Source organism: Spodoptera frugiperda, chromosome 6, assembly GCF_023101765.2.
Source record: "Spodoptera frugiperda isolate SF20-4 chromosome 6, AGI-APGP_CSIRO_Sfru_2.0, whole genome shotgun sequence".
In the NCBI taxonomy this organism is placed as follows: domain Eukaryota; kingdom Metazoa; phylum Arthropoda; class Insecta; order Lepidoptera; family Noctuidae; genus Spodoptera; species Spodoptera frugiperda.
The window spans coordinates 9,240,144-9,266,709 of NC_064217.1; the positions used below are offsets into that span (position 1 = coordinate 9,240,144).

The 26,566-nt window shown below is 34.7% G+C and overlaps 1 protein-coding gene across 1 annotated transcript; it reads right to left on the reverse strand.

Moving 5' to 3' along the window:
• Positions 1-212: 212 nt before the first annotated feature.
• Positions 213-23,422, reverse strand: LOC118267401 (putative ATP-dependent RNA helicase DHX57). The gene is made up of 18 exons (XM_050694129.1): positions 23,257-23,422; positions 23,025-23,181; positions 22,122-22,270; positions 20,498-21,473; positions 16,612-16,818; positions 15,988-16,267; positions 15,642-15,743; positions 15,356-15,534; positions 14,558-14,712; positions 6,920-7,102; positions 5,850-6,100; positions 5,113-5,360; positions 4,680-4,754; positions 4,342-4,548; positions 4,089-4,163; positions 3,565-3,811; positions 2,930-3,018; positions 213-2,599 (listed from the first exon to the last, which is right to left on the reverse strand). Exons 1-18 carry the CDS (start codon positions 23,322-23,324, stop codon positions 2,456-2,458), a joined length of 3,792 nt encoding a protein of 1,263 aa, XP_050550086.1. The 5' UTR covers positions 23,325-23,422; the 3' UTR covers positions 213-2,455.
• Positions 23,423-26,566: the final 3,144 nt, after the last annotated feature.

Genomic DNA, 26,566 nt, shown 5'->3' on the forward strand with positions numbered 1-26,566 from the left:
GCTGATTACCGGCTAGAAAAGCAGGAGTAGAGGAGTAGGAACGGTGTGGTTTATAGTCAGTAAGAGTCTGACACTCCCTCTTGCCTCGCCGCGGGAGAAGTCGCCCAAGGCGGGAGAAGTCAATGAATGATTTTTCGCTCCTTAAAAATAACTCTTGATTTTGCTTTGTACGAAAAAATCAGGGATAAAAATAAAACCTCAATAAAAATGCATATTTCAACAAAAAAATTATTTATTTACACAGTATTCTGATAATAAATTACAATTTGTCTACTTATATTGTGAATGGTTATTGTCAGTGTGATTTCATTTTTGATATAAACATTGAAAATTTCAATACATAATACATCAATAAATACATTTAGATACATTATACATCGAGTGCAACTAGCTCAAAAAAGCTGACAGAACATCTAATTAACCCTTTAACCGCCAAGTTAAATATCAATTACCGGCTACAAAACAAATAAAATATAATATCATCACTACTAAATAAGGAAGGCCGACACAGGCGGTTAAAAGGTAATAATAACCAGCGTATCTGTAGATTTGCTAAGTAATTGAGTTTTGTAATAAGGTCCATTTTTTGTTATTATGATAGGGTAGCAAATTAACTGTTACAACTGATAGGTACCAATCAGCATCGCTCTAGGTCACGGCTATAATAGCCGTTAAATAAAAAGACATACATACAGAATCTAATTAGAACTCTGTGGCAAACCCAATCAAAAGGTTCAAGAAAATTGTGCATATAATTTTAGTGACGTGTGATAACAGATAGTACTAACATTAAACACATTAAATTTCTCTATATATATCTAATACTTAATACAAGGGGGAATTTTAAATAAATAATTATCACTATGGCCGGAACACGCTATGTTAAAATAAATAAATGAAATGAGGTAATTTTAACACGATATCTTTAATTGACTACTTAGTAAAGGTACAGGAATTTACTACGATTATGAGACAAAATATTTATGTTATTAGGAAAAGACCAAAAAGGGATTATTGAAACTATTTCAAGACTACTTAAGATAGGTAAGCCTTTGTATTTATAAGCCAATATTACGATTACTTCATTGTAAAATTTATTAATCCATGATTATTTACCCTAGAAATACCTATTAATGGCAGTCATAAATATTAAGTCAATAATTTAATTAGGTAATTATTCATTTAAATAAATTAGCGTTGTATGATGATCTAAAACGAACTAAAATCTACGTAAAATCTCACTGATACTAGCGCCCTCTAGTATGTATTAGCAACACTAGCAACGTCTAGTTTGTATAAAGTTTATCATCTAAAAGGATAGATGGCGCTGAATAAAAATACTAATTGCTGTAAAATACCACTGTGGTTTGGTATAAAAGATTTGTCTACATTGCTTATACAATAAATACATTTAATTAGTGTGATTGCTTTAATATTCGAATGGTTAATTTCACAATTATTTATAAATAGTATTAACTCATCAATTCTCTATGACGTTTCCACCGTGACGTCATTTTAGACTATATTGCACAAATTAAACAGTACGTAGTATTAGAATATTTACATAGTTCAAATAAAATAACATTCGAGGGTACTTCATTATCATAGAAATTTACTAAAAATTGATACAATCATCGGTAACAACGAGAATTGAATAAGTTAAACAATAAAAATTATTCTCGTTTGATTAACAAAGGACAAATAAACATAAACATTAGAAGAAAGAAGTAAATTTATCACTAAACACAAATAATTTAGCACCTGTGATGAGTATAAAATAAAACATAATTATTATTATGAGAACATAATTGCACCTGTATTGATTTCATCGTAAGAACTAAGTGTCAATAGTCTTGGTAGACGCGGTTAGCAATAGATATTAGATCCCATATAGATTACAGAGCAAAAAATCAATTTAATAATTCTTATATTATGAATTTTTTTATGGGATGAGGCAATCTGATTGGCCGGCGCTAAAGAACCAACCAATCAGAGCGACGAACGCGCTTTAAGCAACTCGTACTAAGAGTACTGGTCACTTGATGGTCGCCAATGGATATGGACACCCACATCGGCACAGAAAAAGAGGATCCTCGGACCAGGCGAGACCTTTCTGCACAACTGTTGTTCGTTGAGATTTCCTGTCCATGTTCACGCATGTAAACTTCATATTACGTGCGATGTAGGATTTATGACCACATCCTTGATTTGTTGGTCTCTCGGACGAGATATTTCGACTTTAATCAATTTATTTATTTTTTATGGAAACTAAACAGTGACATGTGACATTTGTGGTGAGATTTCGACGCACTATCAATTTTAAATGACTTTTTATCCTATAGATACCATTTCTAATCAATAATTCTTCTTCAATATACTTCATAAAGATCGCACGTCTACCAAGATCATTGTCGCTTAGTTTAATCATAAATAAGTTATTTTTTACAATACAAAATTAATCCTTAGTAACAATTTGCACTATAGTCTTTATGATCCGGTTACCTTTCTCGTAATGTAACAGGTTCAAGCTCGGGTCGTTGATTTTCTCTTCTAATAAATTTATTAATTCCACTCGAATTGTTTTTAACATTTCTGCCACCTGGAAATATAGTATTATAATGTTAGATGCAGATCTTTACCAAAATTCATTTCTTTTTACAACAACGTTGGCCAAGTGTCTATTTAAAGATAAAGATGTGTTAATGTATTAAGGTAAGCGTCCACAGGCCTGCACGTACGCGTCACACGCATCGTACGCAACGGATTTTAGTTTACCTTGTATAGAAACTCATACAACTGCGTCCACTGATCCGCATCGTACGAACGCAGTCAATCCGTTTGATGCGATCCGTCCGATGCGTGCGATGTGGACCTGTGGACGTTTGCCATGAGATACCAGCACATACTACGTAATTGAAATATAACTTACTTCGTGTTTTTCCACCTGGAACATGATCCAACCGTCTTCTAGCGATACTATAAATGTACCATTGTGCAGCTCCACAGACAAACTGCAACCTGAGAATTTGAAAACAAGAATATTATTCGACGATATTAAGATATTATTTAATTATAAAAGGTATGACAATTTGCCAATTTTGCGATGATAGTAGAGTAGAATATGTATAAGTAAAAGTTTTCATATTATTATTAAACAGACCGGTAGCAATTTCTAATAAATCTGGTTATTCTACAATACGATTTTCACCCGCCTGCCTAGTATGGAGAATACTGTAAAACACTTCTAATCACCGAATCCCCAACAATCCTCAAATTTCTAACCTCCAAAAGGCCGCCAACGTACTTGCAACGCTTTTGGTGTTTCGGGTGTCCATGGGCGGCGGCGATTGCTTACCATCAAGGGATCCGTTTACTCGTTTACCGCCTTATATCATAATAAAAACAAACAATGTTAAAGAAGGTTATAATCCAAGAGCGGAATCTCACGAACAGTTTTTGGAGGCAGAAACTGAAACACAAATGCAAAACTGCGAATCTGAACATTAAACACGTTTCTAAATCCTGTTTTTCAGAGAAAAAGAAACATTTACTTTAACTACTCACCAGAAAACAAGACAAGTGGCAACTGAGGTACCATGGAGCACTCCCTGATGAAGACCCTGCTGGTTTTCACCTTCTCCTGATACACCAAGTAAGGGCTGGTGAAATACCCGACCGAGGAATTTACTGAAGATGGGTGTAAAGCGACATAGCCGTCTGATTTCGTTTTAAATTTCAGCTCGTCTGGTGTCGGCTGCCGCGGTATAGCACCGCCTGCTTGCATGTGGAAGGATTTTTCTGGAGTCAGGACCTGGAGTAAAATAATGTTAGTTATTTATTTGATTTTTATATATAAGTGTTGTTTGTTGTTTTTATAATACTTATGTGGTATATTTAAATGTAGATATACTTTATTTACTATCCAGGATAAACATAATCTTTGGGAAAGTGGTACCTATAAAACTCACTATAATAGACTATATGTAGAAATATGTTAAATAAAATCTATCTTGTGATAGCGTCATAATTTTGCTATTGAATAAATAGACAGTATAAAAACAGTTTACTAATTAAAAATAAATAGTTACCTTAACTACATTAGGATACAGAGCTGCACATAAAATGGCTGCCAATAGTTTGTCGTTGTTTCCATTGGTGTTGAGCTGAAAAATAAACAATTCATTTTATTCATTCCAAAAACTATAGCCAATAATAATTTTATCCTTCTCATCATCAAAATAACTTTAAAAACGAAGTTAAGAATTTAAACAAACGGTCAAATAACTTCAAAAGGTTAAAGTTACAAAACCATACCAAGAAATGGCGTTAAAATCAAATTACCTCATCTCCTGTTAAGCTAGCGACGGAATCCTTTCTCATCTTCTTCCTTAAAGCAGGCATGTCGGGCACGAACCCAATGGACGCTAGGAGCCCTAACAGTTGGTGCTTGATATCTGCCAACATCATCAACGTCTTGTGTGATAGGAAGTTCTCGTTGGAGAACACTAGCGCCGCGTGTGTACTCGATTTCATTGCTTGTTGCCATTTCTGCAAATATTATTAAATAAGTTGAGTATATTTTTTAGGCAACTTTGAATTGATGTTAACCAAAGTGACTGCCATATAATATATATTAGGTAAAAATATATTATTATTTAAGATATTAGACTATATCTTACCCTATAAGCTCTTAACGTAGTGAGCTGATCACTTTGTGAACATGCAAAATCTCTTCGCTTTGCGTCTGCTTCCGACTGAAAAAGAAAAAACAATACTTAAGTATGCAGATTCACAGAAGATTACTTTGTTCATCACACTACTTTGTGTATGTCGGGCAAGTGGTCTCGGGTTTAATTCCCGTGTTGCGCAAAGAATTGCTAGGCATTTTCGGTTTTTCGAAAATTTCTTGCTACTAGTAGCACAGAGTCTGGAATGTGCCCGACATATTATGGCAATAAGCTCACCCCTATTACATGGGACTTGGGACTGGTGAAAAGTGGGTATACATTTTACAGAGCTGTACTACCGTAATATGCAACTCTGCCCCTTCGGGGATAAAAGGGGACGATAGAGATAACACTATTAATATATTTTTTACTAGCGCTAACTTACCTTTTTACCAAACGGAGAAACAAAAGGACTTTTGTGGCTTAAAAACGCTGCCATAGTGAGTGCAGAGTCCACACAACAGAATATTGCCCCAAATAACATCAGTTTGCCTATTCTGACGTCTACGGGCAACGCTGCGAGATGTTTGCCCAGTGCCGTCAGGGCATAAGCCTTGTCCAGTGCCCCCACGTCTTGGAGACGGGATAGGGCGCCATCTATGTTCGATTTCGTTGGCGGTTCCACTGTTTTGCCTGGAAAAAAATATTTTGTTTTGAGAATGTGATGTTGAAAAGTTTAGCTGATTATGCTTTTTAGCATTACAATACTTAAAATGAAAAATTCTGGAATTTAGGATTATAAAGTTAAGAATTGATGAAATAAATCCTATTCATAGAAAAAACGCTTTTTTACTGGATATCTAGTTCCACATTTTGAACTTAAAACTTCTGCAATTCATTTCAAGGAGGACGCCCGTTTAGGAGATTGACCCCTAAACTAAACTAAATTTCTTATAACTCAAAGAGTTGGGTCCATACAATAACATAGTTATGTATGTGATAATAAAAATAATTTCTATGTATGTCATATTTAGTTTTAAGGCCTTTTTATTATTTTCATTTATTTGAATACAATTTTACTTTTCCTTTCACAGATCCACAGGAAGAAATTCCAATAGGAATATATGGTACCTCTATCCACCTCAATTTTATATATGTGTATCCTTTATGTTGTCTACTCACCCAAAACCTCATGGACACTCATATCCTGGAACAGCGGTAGTATCTTAATCTTCAATATAAGCTGTTCAAGCGGCACCCTATGTATCTCCGGAACAGGTTGCTCCAATATATGGTGGTGGTATCGATGCGACGTGAACAGGTGCACGCAGACGCCCGGCATCACGCGACCTGCGCGACCCTTGCGCTGCTTGGCGTTGGCACGAGACACCCAGACCAAGTCCAAGGATTCCATGTTACGGTTTGAGTCGAACCTGGTTGGTGAAGAAAAAAAGGTAAATCAAGTGTTAATTATTATTATGTTTCTACCTAGATGACAGACAAGCTGTGGACTACCTAGCGGGTTTACCGGGGCTCCGGCTTGAAAAGCAGAAGTAGGAACAGGGTGGTTTTTAGTCAGTAAGAGTCTGACATTCCCTCTCGGCTTGCCCAAGGCGGGAGAAGTCATTGGATGATTTTCCTCCCTCAAAAAAAAACCTTGGTGACAGATGGTTGGCTACACATCGAGCTTCACAAAACCAGTATATATATACCATTGATTGTGTGGAAAGATCATACAAAGCCAGGCTACGATAAACTGGTTTAATTATAGCTTGAATTGTAGCCATAGTTGTATTTTAGTGCATAATGGCCGGTGCCAAAAAAAAAATTTTTCTTTCTTTCTTCTTTTCTTTATGTGTACCAGGTCCGGGCTTGGGACAGGATTTAAAACGGGATAGTGGTATTAGAATGCAGTTTTTCACCGATCGAGTCAACTAATCAAATTGCATAAATCAGCAATTAATCTACAATTTTTTGGGGTACCAAGGGAGAACTTTAGGAGAGCCATGCCCAATCTCTAAGACTGGTATTACCAGTCCACTGGCGACCTATACTTAATGTATAATGTAGTAGTATAATGTATAACAGAATACATATAAGTAACCAACATTACAAGCTTAACCTGGTTTAGCTGCTTTCTGTGTACCTATATCATTACATCATTTAATCTTGTATCATATAATGGGGCTTTCATGTTTCTATTAGGTAAAAAGCCCCAATAAAAATTGAGATCTAAAAAAAAAGTACAGTACCGTTTCTCCTTCATCCTTCCACAATCGATGACGAACACACAGTCATCGATAGTGACCGAAGTCTCAGCAATATTAGTCGAGAGTACAATCTTGCGCACGCCCGGCCGCGGTTTCTTGAACACCTGCGCTTGCTCCTCGCTTGATAATGTTGAGTGGAGTGGTACTATGATGTATCTGCCTGTCCTGGGAAGCAAGAAATTGTTTTTTATTATAAGGTCAAGAGGTAGGTATGGATATTAAACTAATCTCAATATTGATATTATATTGCTTTACATCACATTCGCGTAAAGTCGCGTTGCCAAGCTATCACCCACCAAATACTGTTTACTCGCGTAAATATTTAAAGAATAAGCTCTACTAGTAGCTCAGACGCGGCGAACGTCGCGCCGCCTACTAAAAGAAAGTGCCTCTGTGACTCGAAACTAGTAAAGCTTTCTTTAAATATTTACGTGAGTAAACCGTGTTTTGTAGTTAATTTATATATTTATTTATTAATTAGGATGAACGAAAACACATTACAATCTCACAAATATATACATTTAACACAGTACCTAAAAACAAACATAACGCAAAGGGTTGAAAAATACAACGATACATGACAAAGCAAAAGTAGGCGTTAATGTGTAAAAAATTATTATGTGTTGGAACTGAGCGATCCGATGGCAATTTCTTCTTTCTTCTTGGGCGATGAAGTGAACCAATCTCGTCTTTGAACATACGAAATATATATTTTGCAATATGTATCTCGTATATTGTAAGAAAAGCGGTAATACCTAAAAAGTGGAAAATAATATGTAAAAATGATTATGTGTTGGAACTGAGCGATCCGATGGCAAGTTCTTCTTTCTTCTTGAGCGATGAAGTGAACCAATCTCGTCTTTGAACATACGAAATATATATTTTGCAATATGTATCTCGTATATTGAAAGAAAAGCGGTAATTCCTAAAAAGTGGAAAAAATGATTAAGTATGTGTCGGAACTGAGCGATCCGATGGCAAGTTCTTCTTTCTTCTTGAGCGATGAAGTGAACCAATCTCGTCTTTGAACATACGAAATATATATTTTTCAATATGTATCTCGTATATTGAAAGAAAAGCGGTAATACCTAAAAAGTGGAAAATAATATGTAAAAATGATTATGTGTTGGAACTGAGTGATCCGATGGCAAGTTCTTCTTTCTTCTTGAGCGATGAAGTGAACCAATCTCGTCTTTGAACATACGAAATATATATTTTTCAATATGTATCTCGTATATTGAAAGAAAAGCGGTAATTCCTAAAAAGTGGAAAAAATGATTAAGTATGTGTCGGAACTGAGCGATCCGATGGCAAATTCTTCTTTCTTCTTGAGCGATGAAGTGAACCAATCTCGTCTTTGAACATACGAAATATATATTTTGCAATATGTATCTCGTATATTGAAAGAAAAGCGGTAATACCTAAAAAGTGGAAAATAATATGTAAAAATGAATATGTGTTGGAGTGAGTGAGACTGAGCGATCCGATGGCAAGTTCTTCTTTCTTCTTGAGCGATGAAGTTGAACCAATCTCGTCTTTGAACATACGAAATATATATTTTGCAATATGTATCTCGTATATTGTAAGAAAAGCGGTAATACCTAAAAAGTGTATAATAATGTGTAAAAAATTATTAAGTATGTGTTGGAACTGAGCGATCCGATGGCAAGTTCTTCTTTCTTCTTGAGCGATGAAGTGAACCAATCTCGTCTTTGAACATACGAAATATATATTTTGCAATATGTATCTCGTATATTGAAAGAAAAGCGGTAATACCTAAAAAGTGGAAAATAATATGTAAAAATGATTATGTGTTGGAGTGAGTGAGACTGAGTGATCCGATGGCAAGTTCTTCTTTCTTCTTGAGCGATGAAGTTGAACCAATCTCGTCTTTGAACATACGAAATATATATTTTGCAATATGTATCTCGTATATTGAAAGAAAAGCGGTAATACCTAAAAAGTGGAAAATAATATGTAAAAATGATTATGTGTTGGAACTGAGCGATCCGATGGCAAGTTCTTCTTTCTTCTTGAGCGATGAAGTGAACCAATCTCGTCTTTGAACATACGAAATATATATTTTGCAATATGTATCTCGTATATTGAAAGAAAAGCGGTAATTCCTAAAAAGTGTAAAAAATGATTAAGTATGTGTCGGAACTGAGCGATCCGATGGCAAGTTCTTCTTTCTTCTTGAGCGATGAAGTGAACCAATCTCGTCTTTGAACATACGAAATATATATTTTGCAATATGTATCTCGTATATTGTAAGAAAAGCGGTAATACCTAAAAAGTGTATAATAATGTGTAAAAATGATTAAGTATGTGTTGGAACTGAGCGATCCGATGGCAAGTTCTTCTTTCTTCTTGAGCGATGAAGTGAACCAATCTCGTCTTTGAACATACGAAATATATATTTTGCAATATGTATCTCGTATATTGAAAGAAAAGCGGTAATTCCTAAAAAGTGTAAAAAATGATTAAGTATGTGTCGGAACTGAGCGATCCGATGGCAAGTTCTTCTTTCTTCTTGAGCGATGAAGTGAACCAAACTCGTCTTTGAACATACGAAATATATATTTTGCAATATGTATCTCGTATATTGAAAGAAAAGCGGTAATACCTAAAAAGTGGAAAATAATATTTAAAAATGAATATGTGTTGGAGTGAGTGAGACTGAGTGATCCGATGGCAAGTTCTTCTTTCTTCTTGAGCGATGAAGTGAACCAATCTCGTCTTTGAACATACGAAATATATATTTTGCAATATGTATCTCGTATATTGTAAGAAAAGCGGTAATTCCTAAAAAGTGTATAATAATGTGTAAAAATGATTAAGATGTGTTGGAACTGAGCGATCCGATGGCAAATTCTTCTTTCTTCTTGAGCGATGAAGTGAACCAATCTCGTCTTTGAACATACGAAATATATATTTTGCAATATGTATCTCGTATATTGAAAGAAAAGCGGTAATTCCTAAAAAGTGTAAAAAATGATTAAGTATGTGTCGGAACTGAGCGATCCGATGGCAAGTTCTTCTTTCTTCTTGAGCGATGAAGTGAACCAATCTCGTCTTTGAACATACGAAATATATATTTTGCAATATGTATCTCGTATATTGAAAGAAAAGCGGTAATACCTAAAAAGTGGAAAATAATATGTAAAAATGATTATGTGTTGGAACTGAGCGATCCGATGGCAAGTTCTTCTTTCTTCTTGAGCGATGAAGTTGAACCAATCTCGTCTTTGAACATACGAAATATATATTTTGCAATATGTATCTCGTATATTGTAAGAAAAGCGGTAATACCTAAAAAGTGTATAAAATGATTAAGTATGTGTTGGAACTGAGCGATCCGATGGCAAGTTCTTCTTTCTTCTTGAGCGATGAAGTGAACCAATCTCGTCTTTGAACATACGAAATATATATTTTGCAATATGTATCTCGTATATTGAAAGAAAAGCGGTAATACCTAAAAAGTGGAAAATAATATTTAAAAATGAATATGTGTTGGAGTGAGTGAGACTGAGTGATCCGATGGCAAGTTCTTCTTTCTTCTTGAGCGATGAAATTGAACCAATCTCGTCTTTGAACATACGAAATATATATTTTGCAATATGTATCTCGTATATTGTAAGAAAAGCGGTAATACCTAAAAAGTGGAAAATAATATGTAAAAATGATTATGTGTTGGAACTGAGCGATCCGATGGCAAGTTCTTCTTTCTTCTTGAGCGATGAAGTTGAACCAATCTCGTCTTTGAACATACGAAATATATATTTTGCAATATGTATCTCGTATATTGTAAGAAAAGCGGTAATACCTAAAAAGTGGAAAATAATGTGTAAAAATGATTAAGTATGTGTTGGAACTGAGCGATCCGATGGCAAGTTCTTCTTTCTTCTTGAGCGATGAAGTGAACCAATCTCGTCTTTGAACATACGAAATATATATTTTGCAATATGTATCTCGTATATTGAAAGAAAAGCGGTAATTCCTAAAAAGTGTATAATAATGTGTAAAAATGAATAAGTATGTGTTGGAACTGAGCGATCCGATGGCAAGTTCTTCTTTCTTCTTGAGCGATGAAGTGAACCAATCTCGTCTTTGAACATACGAAATATATATTTTTCAATATGTATCTCGTATATTGTAAGAAAAGCGGTAATACCTAAAAAGTGGATAATAATGTGTAAAAATGAATAAGTATGTGTTGGAACTGAGCGATCCGATGGCAAGTTCTTCTTTCTTCTTGAGCGATGAAGTGAACCAATCTCGTCTTTGAACATACGAAATATATATTTTTCAATATGTATCTCGTATATTGTAAGAAAAGCGGTAATACCTAAAAAGTGTAAAAAATGATTAAGTATGTATTGGAACTGAGCGATCCGATGGCAAGTTCTTCTTTCTTCTTGAGCGATGAAGTGAACCAATCTCGTCTTTGAACATACGAAATATATATTTTGCAATATGTATCTCGTATATTGTAAGAAAAGCGGTAATACCTAAAAAGTGTATAATAATGTGTAAAAATGATTAAGTATGTGTTGGAACTGAGCGATCCGATGGCAAGTTCTTCTTTCTTCTTGAGCGATGAAGTGAACCAATCTCGTCTTTGAACATACGAAATATATATTTTGCAATATGTATCTCGTATATTGTAAGAAAAGCGGTAATACCTAAAAAGTGTATAATAATGTGTAAAAATGATTAAGTATGTGTTGGAACTGAGCGATCCGATGGCAAGTTCTTCTTTCTTCTTGAGCGATGAAGTGAACCAATCTCGTCTTTGAACATACGAAATATATATTTTGCAATATGTATCTCGTATATTGAAAGAAAAGCGGTAATTCCTAAAAAGTGTATAATAATGTGTAAAAATGAATAAGTATGTGTTGGAACTGAGCGATCCGATGGCAAGATCTTTCTTCTTGAGCGATGAAGTGAACCAATCTCGTCTTTGAACATACGAAATATATATTTTGCAATATGTATCTCGTATATTGAAAGAAAAGCGGTAATACCTAAAAAGTGTAAATTAATGTGTAAAAATGAATAAGTATTTGTTGGAACTGAGCGATCCGATAGCAAGTTCTTCTTCGTTTCTTGAGCGATGAAGTGAACCAATCTCGTCTTTGAACATACGAAATATATATTTTTCAATATGTATCTCGTATATTGAAAGAAAAGCGGTAATTCCTAAAAAGTGTAAAAAATGATTATGTGTTGGAACTGAGTGATCCGATGGCAAGTTCTTCTTTCTTCTTGAGCGATGAAGTGAACCAATCTCGTCTTTGAACATACGAAATATATATTTTTCAATATGTATCTCGTATATTGAAAGAAAAGCGGTAATACCTAAAAAGTGGAAAATAATATGTAAAAATGAATAAATATGTGTTGGAACTGAGCGATCCGATGGCAAGTTCTTCTTCGTTTCTTGAGCGATGAAGTGAACCAATCTCGTCTTTGAACATACGAAATATATATTTTTCAATATGTATCTCGTATATTGAAAGAAAAGCGGTAATACCTAAAAAGTGTAAAAATGATTAAGTATGTGTTGGAACTGAGCGATCCGATGGCAAGTTCTTCTTTCTTCTTGAGCGATGAAGTGAACCAATCTCGTCTTTGAACATACGAAATATATATTTTTCAATATGTATCTCGTATATTGAAAGAAAAGCGGTAATACCTAAAAAGTGGAAAATAATATGTAAAAAATGATTAAGTATGTGTTGGAACTGAGCGATCCGATGGCAAGTTCTTCTTTCTTCTTGAGCGATGAAGTGAACCAATCTCGTCTTTGAACATACGAAATATATATTTTTCAATATGTATCTCGTATATTGTAAGAAAAGCGGTAATACCTAAAAAGTGTATAATAATGTGTAAAAAATTATTAAGTATGTGTTGGAACTGAGCGATCCGATGGCAAGTTCTTCTTTCTTCTTGAGCGATGAAGTGAACCAATCTCGTCTTTGAACATACGAAATATATATTTTTCAATATGTATCTCGTATATTGTAAGAAAAGCGGTAATACCTAAAAAGTGGAAAACAATCATTTTGCGATTAATCACACAAAATAAGATAGTCAATCAGAACGTACACCGATGTATTAATGTATAATGTATTAATGTATAAAAATACTGTGACATACAAAAGTTAACAAATACAAAAAGTCAAAACATGTTATGTGTTGGAACTGAGCGATCCGATGGCAAGTTCTTCTTTCTTCTTGAGCGATGAAGTGAACCAATCTCGTCTTTGAACATACGAAATATATATTTTGCAATATGTATCTCGTATATTGAAAGAAAAGCGGTAATACATAATGAATGGAAATTTATAATTATGTAACGTAACACAAAGAAAAAATTTAATAGTATAATACGTACGACGCTCGGTACGTCTCGCTGCGACGAGTACGAGTCTGTCCAAACATCGTCTGGAATTGTTCAGCCCCTTAACTATTTACAAAAGGGAACGAACAATTACAGGGGACGTAAGAACAAACTGCAGGAACTCTTCGGTCACTCGAAGGAAATGCTAGGAACCCTAGTTACATCAACAATTACATTCAACCAAGTTTAAAAGACAAGGAAATAAAGATTGATCTACAGAGACATTTTGGTTAACAACATTCGGAATACAAGACAATACGAGATAATAATAACCATTTTGTACAACAACACTGATAAATTCAAAATATAAAATATATTACACTACATTTATTTATTTATTACTATCAGGCACATCAACAGGATAAACACCAACATCAATTAAAAAAATAAACAAGATGAAGACACAATATACATAACACATTTAACTCTTACATAATTGCAGGGACATTGCTAAAGGCAAAAATGACCAATAAGAAAATAAATAGGTACATATTGATGACAAAATTATTCAAAATCTGTGGATAAAGATAGATTAATATTACCTGTACCATCAAATACTTCATTCATTAAGAGATTTTAAAAAATGTTTAATAATAAGACAATACGACATAATAATTACCATTTTGTATAGCATCACTGATAAATACAAAAATATTAAATACAACACTTACATTTAATACTATAAGGCAAATCATACAGAATAAACACCAACACCAAATCAAATTACATCAAATCATTTATTTTCATAAAACATCAATGTATCAAGATGTTAAAATAAAATATGTGTACAACATGTTTTGCCGTGGCACACGTCGTGCAGAAATAAAAGTACAGAAAATCCATGTCAACTCCAAACCAAAAAACCATATAATATGAAGACAAAAGACACACAACACATTTAACTCTTAAATAATTGTAAGACCATTATTACTAAAGGCAAAAACGACCAATAAAAAAATAAATAGGTACATATAGATTACAAAATTATGACAGAACAAAATTTAATTGCGAGATTCCACTTTACACACATATATTATATACTTACCCTCATACATAAGTACAAACATTGAAAGTTAAATGATTGGTTGATTCATTGGCACCGACCAATCAGGGCACACAAACGCGCTCTCGTTTCGTTTTCGTTCGACGTAAACCAAACTTATACTAAGGCTACACTATAGTAAAAAAAAGTTTGTAAATGTACTTACTTTGGACTGAATGTATGACTTTCACAGAGCTGGTCGTGCAGCGACATGATCTCCGCTATGCCAGGCAAAAACACGAGTATAGCGCCCTCTCGCGGCCATTCGTGGTCACCCTTCACGATGTATGTCAGGACATGTTCCACTAGCTCCATGTTAATCTGACAATAAAGAGATTCAAGTTATTACTTTTGCCCCGAAAGCTAGCTTATTCTAAAGTTAGTAGCAGTAATATTTTTTTAAGTTATTTGAAGACAATTAAAAGAATTCGCCTATGTATAGGTAAATAAAATTCTTAAGATAGCTATATTGATTCACAAGCAAACAGCTTAGATTTAGTAACTTGGTGAAAAGTAAGAATAGTGCAGAAGCATGACTATTTGAATAAGAAAACATAAAAAAAAAAACATTCGTAGCAGAACCAGCAGTCTTATAATGCTACCACCACACAATCGCGCGAGCGGCCACGAGGATGAGGTACATTGCAGTTTTACAATACGAAAAGAAATACAGCTATTCTCGACTTACGCGAGAGTATGGTGCCAACATTAGCATAACCAGCATAGTATTGGTCTAATGCTAGCACCACTCAATCGGGCGAACAGACATGAGGACGAGGTACATTGCAGTTTTATAATAAGAGAAGAGCTACAGCTATTCGCGACTCGCGAGAGTGTGGTGCTAACATTAGGTAATATTAGGCAGGAGACATTATACATTTTCAGAAATTGTACAAAGCTATTCGGAATTATTACTATGGGTCTTAAACTATGAATATAAATACATACAATATTAAAAACATACCTTCTCAGTATCCATAAGGTACATATTCTTGCAGGTAGTCTTACTACACTTGGGGTACCGAGCGACCATCTGTCCTATATTCAAGTTGTCGTCTCGAATTGATATCTTCGGAGGCTCATTTGCATCCGCACGTACGTCACACGTTTCCAGTTCAGTTTCCAAATCTTGTTTTTTGTCTCCTATAATATTTAATGGTATTATGAAATGGTAAAAAATATACGTATAAAAAAGGGAACTGCTTATGATTGTACTATTGTAGCTGTGCTAGTGTTAGTGGAAATCTTACCTTTCTTAATTTTTCGCGCATAAGGTCCATTTTCCTCTAACACGTAATTTGTAATCTCCATTATGTCTTCTAAGAACAACTGTTCTACCGGGAACGTTCGACCTAAAAAAATACAAAAGCGTGAAAATAAGACGTCATACACTACAAGAGTAGGCACAAAATTCAATAGGGGACGCCATTCAACGCCTGTTGAAAGGCGTCCCCTATTGAATTGAAAAGACCGGTTCTCTTCCGATCACCGAAGTTAAGCAACATCTGGCGCGGTCAGTACTTGAATGTGTGACCGCCTGGGAACACTGCAAGGGGTTGACTTTTTTTTCTAAAAACATGAAATAAATTTTCTTACCTGGTATTTCCAAAACTGGAACCTTGTCGAAGTAATCGGAGAACAGATCAGCATTCAGCGTGGCACTCATAAGTATCACCCTTAGATCTTTTCTTACTTTGACCAAGTCCCTCAGTATTAGAAGTAGGAAATCACTCTCTTCTGACCTCTCATGTACTTCATCTACGAGTATGTGAGTGACCGATTTCAACTGAGGGTCGTATTCTAACCTCCGTAATAAAATACCGGTGGTGCAGAAAGTTAGACGGGTTTTCGATGATATTTTGCTTTCTAGTCTTATCTAAAAAAAAGAAGATAATCGGATTTTAATATGATCTTTTTTTTTTAAAAAAACGTAGCCCCACACTAGGATTTTCTCCTGTGTCGTGGGTGCGTTTACAAACATACAAGTTCACATACACATGACAACCAGACCCGAAACAACAATTTGTGGATCACACAAAGAGTTGCTCCGTGCGGGAATCGAACCCGCTACCCGTTGCGCGGCAGCCAGTTGCCCAGCCACCGCACCAACCGTGCAGTCGTCTAGATCTTCTATACTTCGATGTCGATCCGAAACCCTGAACAAAGGCAGTTACGAAAATTCACCTAATAAGTAAGAAATAAATATACGTAACAACATACCTGATAACCGACAACCTGTCCGGTCTTCTCGACCCTTTCCTCAGCCACTCTATCAGCGACACCAATAGCTGATATTCTTCTAGGCTGCGTACAAACGATCTCCACGTGCTCGCCGCCATCTTTAAAATTCTCCAACCAATTGTCCAATATAAACTGTGGTACCTGTGTACTCTTGCCGCAGCCGGTCTCACCGCTAATAACTACCACCTGTGAAATAAATTTAAGAATTAATCTTGGAAGCAAAATATACTTTTAGAATACAACACCATTCATCACAAAACACAATTCCTATAAGAATTTCGCAAAACCAATTGGGATTAACTGGATTAGACAGAATTATTTTCGTCTGGAATATCAGGTAGACTGCTTTTTATCCTGACAACGCTAGCAAAATCGCTTATAGATGTGAATATACAGAACTGTTTGCCGGCTTGGCGTGTGTGATGGCGTGTGCAGAACTTACCGGTGGTTAAAATGGTGATAATTCGGCAATATTCTCCAACACTATACCAATAATATAAATAAGAAAATCTAGAACGGTCAAGCAAGCAAAATTAACAGTTAAAATTCGCCTAACAGCTCGAGCTGATGCGAGCGTCCGTAGTCTAACGTACCTTTGTCTAGACTGGCTCAATAAAACATTAACAAGACCCTTCCAGACAGACGGGTAAAAAGCGAGGGGTGCGCGGAGACGCGGGGGGGGGGGAGACGCGAGGGGTTCGCGGATACGCGAGGGGTGTGCGGAGACGTGAGGGGTACGCGCCGACATCGATTGAATACACCAAGGTCATTTCAATTTCAAAGGCACAACGGACTACGCATGCGCGCAGCTGCTCTGCTTCAATTGATTTCATACAAAGGGTATCGTCCCAGACTGTACGTACAACATCCATATAAGTACCTAACTACCTTCTGACCGCTACTTTGTCTGCGTGGAATAACGATTTCTGGCAGAATTTGGGTTTTTGAATTAATCTTTTGCAAGTTATAGTATTTTAAGACTGCGGTTACATCAGAAGCGATTCGGTGTCTAAATTATGCTTACTGTGAATTTAATTTATTTCCATGGTTTAGCTACGTGGAGATAAAATAAACAATCCCACAGGGGTTATATGCGTAGTACAGTACCCGTTCCCATTAGATACTCGTAAAAACTATCCTATGTCTTTCCTGAGTCTCAACCATTGTCGTTTAGAAGATAGAGAGCACCGGGATTTTAACGAATAGTGTCAGATTTCTGGGATAAAAACTATCAAACGTCGTTTCCCAGACCTCTCACTATCGTTGTACCGAATTGCACTGAAATAGGTTCAGTGGTTTAAAAGCTAGTGGGTCCCGAAATTTCACTGCGTAGTTCCAGTTCCCGTGATGAAAACTATTACATGTTTTTATCGAGTCTTAAACTATATCTGTACCAAATTTCACCCAAATTGATTCAGTGGTTTAATGTATGGAGATGCCCATGTTTTTAATCCGAACATTTCCAGTTCCAGTGGGATACCCATGATAAAAACTATTTTATGAGCTTTCTCGTACGAGTATACCAAATTTCATTTAAATCGGTTCAAGAGAATTAGTAAAATAGAAGCAGTTTACCTCCCTTTTTTCACCTTAGGGATAGAATTTATCAAAAAACTGTCTTAGGGGATGCCTACGTCATAGAAGCTGAAAACCTGCGAATAAGCGACCTGAATATTTGTATTAAAAACAATTGGATGATATGGATATTGTGCAGTAAAATACAGAACGTTTACAGTGTGAAAAATGAGTTCCTAACTTTAAGAAAACTTTAAGTAGTGGTCAACAATAATGAATAAATATACGATTATCTTGAACGAACGTTTTCTTTTATTTGAACGACATAAACCCACATGTCAATGCTGCAATAAAAATAGATAATTTCGGCACGTAAATGAAGATCTAATAATTGTCTAAGATTTCTAAATTTTATATAGGGTCACTATTAACACATTGAACGCCGTGGTGGTCACCGGTGACCGACGTTAGCGGAGGATTTGCCTTCAACAATTTTCTATTGACAGTCAATGACTTAAATATGTTATCAGTAATTCATGTTTACTTCTAGTATAAAATAATGCGCTAGTATCAATATTACTTTAATCGAACTGTTGGTATTGCTATGTGCACGATTGTGGCGCCCTCATTTATTTTCATCATTAAATAGACAGACTATACGTAGGGATGGTGTAAATATTAATTGCCGTTTAGTGTAGTACTTATAAAGAGAAAATAAATGTTTAGTATATATTATCATATGAATGAAATGTCTTGGTCTGAAGGTTAAAATCGCCCGCTTCTCACGCATTAGGGTGCGGGTTCGAAATCTACAAACAGCAAAGTACTAATGTGACTATTTTTGAGTTATATGTATAAACTTATTTTTTAAATTATATAGACACCACTCACTAGTGGTGAAAGAAAACATCGTGAGGAAACTTAGGCTTATAATTTCTGATTATAAGTTTGACATCGTCAACTCGCATTCGCAAGCATGGTAATTAATGCTCAAATATTCTCCGTGCGAAAAGACGCCTTTGGTCAGCAACGGCCACTTGAAGGCTGTTGATGTGATATTATCATATAAATTCAGAAAAAATAACTATAGTATGAGTTACCGACACTTATAAGGCCTAAAATTAAGTATTTTTATTAACTAGATACTTAATGAAGTACCAATGTATCTTACACATGAAACAGATTACATTATGCAAATATCTGAGGGCATTGAGGAAAACCTCACAATTATTTGCAATTAGATTAATTAATCATGATATTAACATAATCTATTATTCTCGTGGTATTTGATTTACATCAGAGCATACATTTAATAACAACTTTAGTTGTTTGTTCGTCACTAGATTTGTTTTGTAAATAAATGTTGTGATTTATCTTTATAACACTTAATTAGTGGTTGCTATGCTGATGTGTAATCTAAGATAGATCCGTACTATACATATCATATTCTCTTGATATGTCAGTAAGGTAAGATTTCTATTCATTATACCCAAACGTTCCTGTGTTACATTAGTCTGAGGTTCCTTTCAAGACACTCAAATATTCCTGTGTTACATTATTTTGAGGTTTTTAGAAAGAAAGAAAGAAAAATAGTCTATTGGCACCGTTGTAAAATAAAGGCAAAACAAGAAAATAATTAAAAATAAAGTAATCTACACGACACAATAAGCGCAGTACTCAGCTAAAATGCCGTAGCCCGAGGACAATGGCTCGAGCCATGGTGCTGTTTTTCAACACTAGCTTACTAGGTGAAAATTGTCAAAAGAAAATCATATTAGCATCTTGTTTACCAGAGACTGAAACTTAAGCGATTTCACTAGCCCTATTCGACCAATGGTACGGGTAACAATACTAGACAAAATTGTGAACTCCAAACAGAAATGATAAATCATAGACAGAATCATGACATCGCCTACGGTGTATTCTGTCTACACGGACTTAATGCCTTAGGCCCTACAGCATTATGTCCACATTTGTGATAGTTTTAAGTGCTTAATAAATACATTAAATACAGTCGACTCTCGTTAGTCCAAACTTTCGTTAATTCGAACCTCTCTATAATTCGAATTTATCACGAGGTTTCATTTTTATAAACTTGGTAATTCAAATGAAAAAAACAATTCTTTATAACCAAATGACTCATTAATTCGAACTTATTGGCATCAAGCTCTCGACAATTTGAGGTTGCAGAGAGAAAGGGACAGAAATATCTCAGATCTTGCATTGGTCAGTACCTTGTAAGGTAAAATCAAATTACGGACCATTTGATATCACGAACATTCAGTAATTCGAAATATTGATGTCAAATTAACGAGAGTCGATTGTAAAAGAAAAAGTAAATACTACTAACCTGCGATTTCTTCACAGTATTCAGAATTTCATTCCTCTTCTGCCAAGCCGGTAATTTCCTTCTGCCAGACATCATTCTCTTGTACTTGTCGTTGTCTTCTTTTTCCAGCCAACGCTTAGCTATCTCTCTGTTCTCCTTATAAATCTCCTCCATGTTCACATTAGACCTATTATCTTTACTCTCACCCTTCTTATAATGCAACGGTAACTTCTTTTTACTTAAACTATTATTCTCTATGAGTTGAGGGAATAAGGCGTCCGATGTGTCCGGAAAAGTTCTAGTATCAAATTGTATAAAATTCATAATATCCTCCTCATTATTGAGGAGTTCCACTAACGAGTATATACTTGGAATACCATCCTGCGCTAGATTCTTGGCTTCATCCAAAAGTCTTAAAGTTACTTTTAAGAAAGTAAGCTCTGGTATAATATTAGTCTTGTTTTCTGTTTTGAAAAATATTAATGGCGGTTGGTAAGGGTATACAGTGTCTTCAGGAAACCTTATTTCTAATTCGTAAGTTATTTTGGTGTTATCTTTAGCTTCTGGAGGCTCTGAAGGTTTCTCTTCCTTTGATTCGTGTAGGAACTTACATTTCGCACCAAATCTACACGGACCTCGGAGAAACAGTTTACAGACTTCTTTCTGTTTCGTTTTTACACCACTTGTGTAATTTATATTCTTTTTCTTGGGAACCTCAACATCTTTCGCTTCGTACATTTTCGTCAGATAATCAAGGTTTAGTTTGACAATCCATACATTATGGTCTTTCGTTTTGAAACTTGTATCGTATATCGATTCAAGCACAGCTTTTTCATCGTTTTTCATTTCCAACAACTCCGCAGGTGTGGGCACATTTTCTGGTTTATTTTGGAAGTCTATTTTGAAGTATTTGAGGAAGAGTATTTCTAGTGCCTTCTCAATGTTCTCTGCTGCTACCTCTAAGGCTTCTGCACAATGCGCTTTGTGGAAATTATACCTGGAAAAAAAATGCATTCAATGATAAATAAAATATAATTTAAATAAAAATATTCAAGTTACTTGTTGACACAAAAAAAAACATAAAAATTATTTTAGAGGTGACAAGAAGATTGTATTAAACATATCTATACTATCTATGAATAGTAAGCAAGTAAGTATAGTGTATATTATGTAGCCATTTATTAAATGACTTTGGTCTTTGCTTAACATAGTATTCATGTCCATACTTTACTAGTTAGTTATAGTATTATAAATAGTATAGTGTGTTTGTTTGTTTGTCCTTTCTTCATTTCACAATATAGCGATTTATAACATGATTTTTTGTGTGAAGTTGCGGAGTTGGTGAGTGACATAGGCAACTTTTTGCCTCTTTCTAGTCCCCCACTTTTCTAATAGGGTGGAAATTTATGGAACATTACACAATTATCAAGACAGAAAGCTAAAAATTGGTATGTGGACTATTTGGGACTAATAAAAAAATATTGCATTATTATTTTTTGGAAATCCGCCTTTAACTCCTAAGGGAAAAGAATATGCAAAGCCACGGGCAGAAAGCTAGTTACTTTTATAATACTTTAATCTCTGAATATAATAAACTGAGTCCAATAGAACAGTATTATATCTCATACAGTACACATAAACATACCTCTCCAATTTAGCCAATGCAAAAGCACGGAGCCTCGCTTCTGAAGTCTGTATATCAGGCTTTACAGTCAACGAGTAATCACACCCTCCCTGAACTATGAGGTTTCCTCTCTCCATCCAGTAACGGTTACCCAAATTGGAACCTTTATCCTGAAATAATAAAAGTTAATTTTAAATGTCTTGTTCATTTATATTATTTGAGTTGTAAAATGTTGAGGGAAAATATCAATAATACTTTATTGTTTACTTTTATTCGGGATAACTACAAATGGCACTAGCCTATTATTTGACTCGTAGGAAACTATTCCTATAGTTAGACAAATTCAATACTTTTTCATACATCAAATACAAAATCTTCTACGAATTTTGTATGAAAAAGTTTAGCACTATGATGTCATCAAATTTTATTCATCAAATAGCAAATTTATTTCCATATAATTAACTAGATATTTTCGAAACTTGAGTAGATCTTAATATGTTTGAATGAAAGTGTGATTATTTTAAATAATTTATTGTATTGAAAAATTGGAGTAATTTATATTTGACAGAGGAATCTAGCCAATTCTTTAATTATTTCCCAACAATTGCAATTTCATAAACAAATAAAATATTATGATCGGTGTTTAAAAGATAAAGTCTATTAGGTAGTTCATAAATAAAATGCATTCACATAACAAACACTGGTGCAGTTCTTTCATTGGTATCTAATCTAGGCACTACAACACACACCAGATCAAGTTTAGTATTGCACAACTTTATGACAACAATAATTATGTACTTGTAATGTGGTTATTGATAAAAATAATGTGATTGGAAATTAAAACCTTTTTATAGTTTTTTTTTTTTATTGTTAATTGGATCTACATAAAACCTCTTTCATTTTCAATGGGCACTAAGTACTTACTTTATAAAGGCTTGCACTTCCAAGTTTAAAATCAGGCCCATGAATGAATCTCAATGTGTCCAACACAAGCTTCTGTGAATCTGAATTTAAACGAATAGTTTGCATTTCCACTTTGAGGTTAGGATGAGGATCCTCCTCCGGCTCAACTTTAGCCTTCCTGTAAAAAAAATACATTGTTTTATTGAAAGACCAATGTAAAACCTATGGGCTATGTTGATGAAGCTATATTTACCGTATTCGAGCATCCACAGGTTCCCGCAGGAACAAATCCTGAGCGAGTTGTCTGCTTTCATGGTCCATTATTGATAAAAATTAAATAATTGATATAAAACTGAAAAAAACGTTGACAAAAACGCACAATTTACAAGACGTGTGCAGGCAAATCGCGATGTCGGATGTCAAATGTACGTTTAGTTTATTCTAATGCGTTTGGAACTTCAAAGCTGTCAAACGATGAAAATTAAAATATGTTTTGTTACTAATTTTATTAAACAAATATTTACAAATAAATCTAAATTACTATATCGTGCAATTTTCGTATTTTTAATATTTTAGTAAATCCCAAATAAATACAATACCATTTCTACCTAAAATTACAAACGTATCGGTAAAGTGTGTAACGAAACGTTTTTTATAACAACTTCAAGCAAGATACTTTTAATTTTCTATCACGTTAATACTGTAGGTATTTGAGCTGTACCTAATAAAAAAATTTGGTTGTTTTCATATAGGTAATGTATTTAAAATATAATGTGAGTAACTAGTTCAAGTTATGACAATTTACAGTTCCCAACAACAACAATTAGGTATAACAATTAGGTATGTGATAACACTAGATACCTACCCTAATTATTGACTTACAAGAGATTAAAGATTGTTTGGTTCGAGAATCCAAATTTTAATCCTTAGGTATTCCCTTTCTTCGTCAAGAATAATTATTTTAGAATGAAATTATTTTAGTTTTTAGTACCTGTCTGCTTAGAACATTTCTTTTAAGCTTCGGGATTTTTATTTAAATAAAGAGTACCTACTTACTAATCTGTACATAGTTACGTATCTTATCCCATAGATGTACTATGTTGCATTTATTTATTACATAGGCACAATAACTTAAATACTTAGGTAGGTACCTACCTACACGTGTTGCTGACACGTCACAATGCAAAACCTAATCTAATTTGTAAATCAATAAAGTGGTTTGATTTCTCTAATAGGATTTTCTTTAAAACGTGGGCCGCTTACTAAAGCTATGTAATGTGTAGATAAATACCCATATACGGCTTTGTTGCTTGTTTACATCGTTGAGCAAATGCTTTGTTATTTTAATTCACAATCAAAATGCAGAACTATCTATTCTGTGTATAGATACATATTAATCGTATAATTTAAAAATTAAAAGGTCCAGTGGCCTTCAGTACGAAATTCGTTTTACGTTTAACGACTCAAACGTTCGCGTGCGACACCTGTCAACACCTTGTACGTTCACGCGCTCGATCTGTGTTGAACCGCGTCGAGCGCCCCATGCCGTTACCGATTCAAAGTGTATTTTCTAGCAAACTATTGCAGCTATAGCAAAGTAAAAAATACCAGTATAAAGCTGAATTATTAAGGAATCAAAATATGTACTAATTAAAGTACAGAAATCAATCACAAATGCATAAAAAAAGTTGAACTTAACAGAACGGGCTAAATTCAAGTAAAATATTTGTTTGTTTTTTTGAACAAGTTTTAACTAAACGTTATTTAATTATTTATTTTCGTTGTTTTATTTTGAAAGAATGAATCTTAAGGATTATTTTAATATACAACACTAATACAGTAGGATGATAAATAAATAAATACTTACATTTTAAACGCAGAGTTCCCAAACACTTCACAAAACTTGATACACAGTTTGTAAACAATTATTTTTTATATTCTTGCTGTCACCTGGCATACTGTTTTACCGACCCATAGATGCGTTATTTAATACAGATCCATCTAGTGTAACATTCGTAAAGCTCTTTGAAACTTGTCATAGATAAAAATTCGTTGGAAGTGAACAAGTCAAATGGGCTGCTATAGTCGCCCGGACGTTTAACGCCAAAAATTTTTGGGCGACTATAGTCGCCCGGACGTTTGAGAGCGCGTTAGTCCTCTGATTGGTTGGTTCATTCGCGCCGGCCAATCACGGCGCCGAACGCACCCTCGTATTGTATTCGTTCAACGTAAAGCAAACTTGTATTAATGGCACTGAAGGTTTAGCCTGTGGTTTAGCGTACGGTAACAACAGAGAAATTGTCACATACAAAAAAAATAACCTAAGATTGTTTTTTAGTAACTTTAGGTATATTTTTTAACTATGAGTTTTATTATAAAAAAAAAAAAATTGTATGATGCGTGGTTATACCTACTTATATAATATAGCAAGCATCCTTTTAATCTTTTTACACAACATGTTGTAAGTAAGTCCTAATGACGCTGTTAACGCTGCAAGCTCGTGGACTATTTTCAATCCAATTACCTCACAATGGCATGTCGCCGAGTGCTAACAACGAGGTTTTTGAACGATCACACATTGGAAGAATGCTTAGTGATTTTAAAGTTTCCAAAGAACATGACCTTTTTAAACATTTTGTGAACCACTGCTGAGTTTGTAGGACATACAAAGAGATTGATGATATTAAAACGCGCAATGTAATGAAAAATAACTAATATTCTCGAATATTTTAAGAGAGGAGTTAATAGTGTTAATTCAACGATAGAAATCAATTTAAATTTTAACGTTGCTAACTAGATTGCTAACTGCTATCTGGTTCTCAGCGCATTTTGTCGTTTAACATGTCCCTCCACTAATTGGAAGTTCCTTGAAAAGTTTATTGTATTTTGAGGTTTTGATGACGATAATGGGTTGGAAATTTTGGTACCTCTTCACCACTGAACAAAGTCCATTTAAGAAGATGGAAAAGAATTTGCTATAATCTCCAGACCTGACAATGACGATCCGGTTGAGAATTCGCAATTTCGTTTGCGAAAATGTAGGTAGATACAGAATGTTGTTGAGTGGGTTCTCAAAAGTTGTTTGTAGTCTTAGGTCTGTAGGTACATATTAGATAAATTCTGATGGAAAATGGAACTTGACCTAGGTACTAGACTTGACGTAAGTATGTAGAAGTCTTCCATTGCGACCGGTCTTGAGCTTCCCGCGTCACCTCGCTCCACGTCATTCAGATGCCCGCCGATTCTGCTAACTCTGTGCAACATCAGGGGCCAGGGGCCTTAGTCTGTTATTAAAATTGTGTCAAAATGGTCGATCATTGAGCAGTGCAACAGGGATGGAGTTATACAACCTACATAGGTCCGTCCCTCTTGCTCTGCTCAATGATCGACCATTCTGACACAATTATAATAGCAGACTCAGGCCCCAGGATTAACGAGGACCGTCACGCTTCCTTTTTCTTGTGGATTCCATTCCAAGGGTTGCTTGGAATGCACACATACCGTGTTCGGGACCCCTTCGGAGTGTGTGGCCAATCCATCTCCACTTTCGACGGAATGGGGAT

Bases quoted from the DNA above. Each gene is read 5' to 3' on its own strand.
- LOC118267401 (XM_050694129.1), bottom strand. From the start codon at position 23,324: ATGGACCATGAAAGCAGACAACTCGCTCAGGATTTGTTCCTGCGGGAA. The intron at 23,182-23,256 runs GTAAATATAGCT...TTTTTTTTACAG, and splicing joins CCTGTGGATGCTCGAATACG to GAAGGCTAAAGTTGAGCCGG. The intron at 15,535-15,641 runs GTAAGATTTCCA...TAAATATTATAG, and splicing joins TGCGCGAAAAATTAAGAAAG to GAGACAAAAAACAAGATTTG.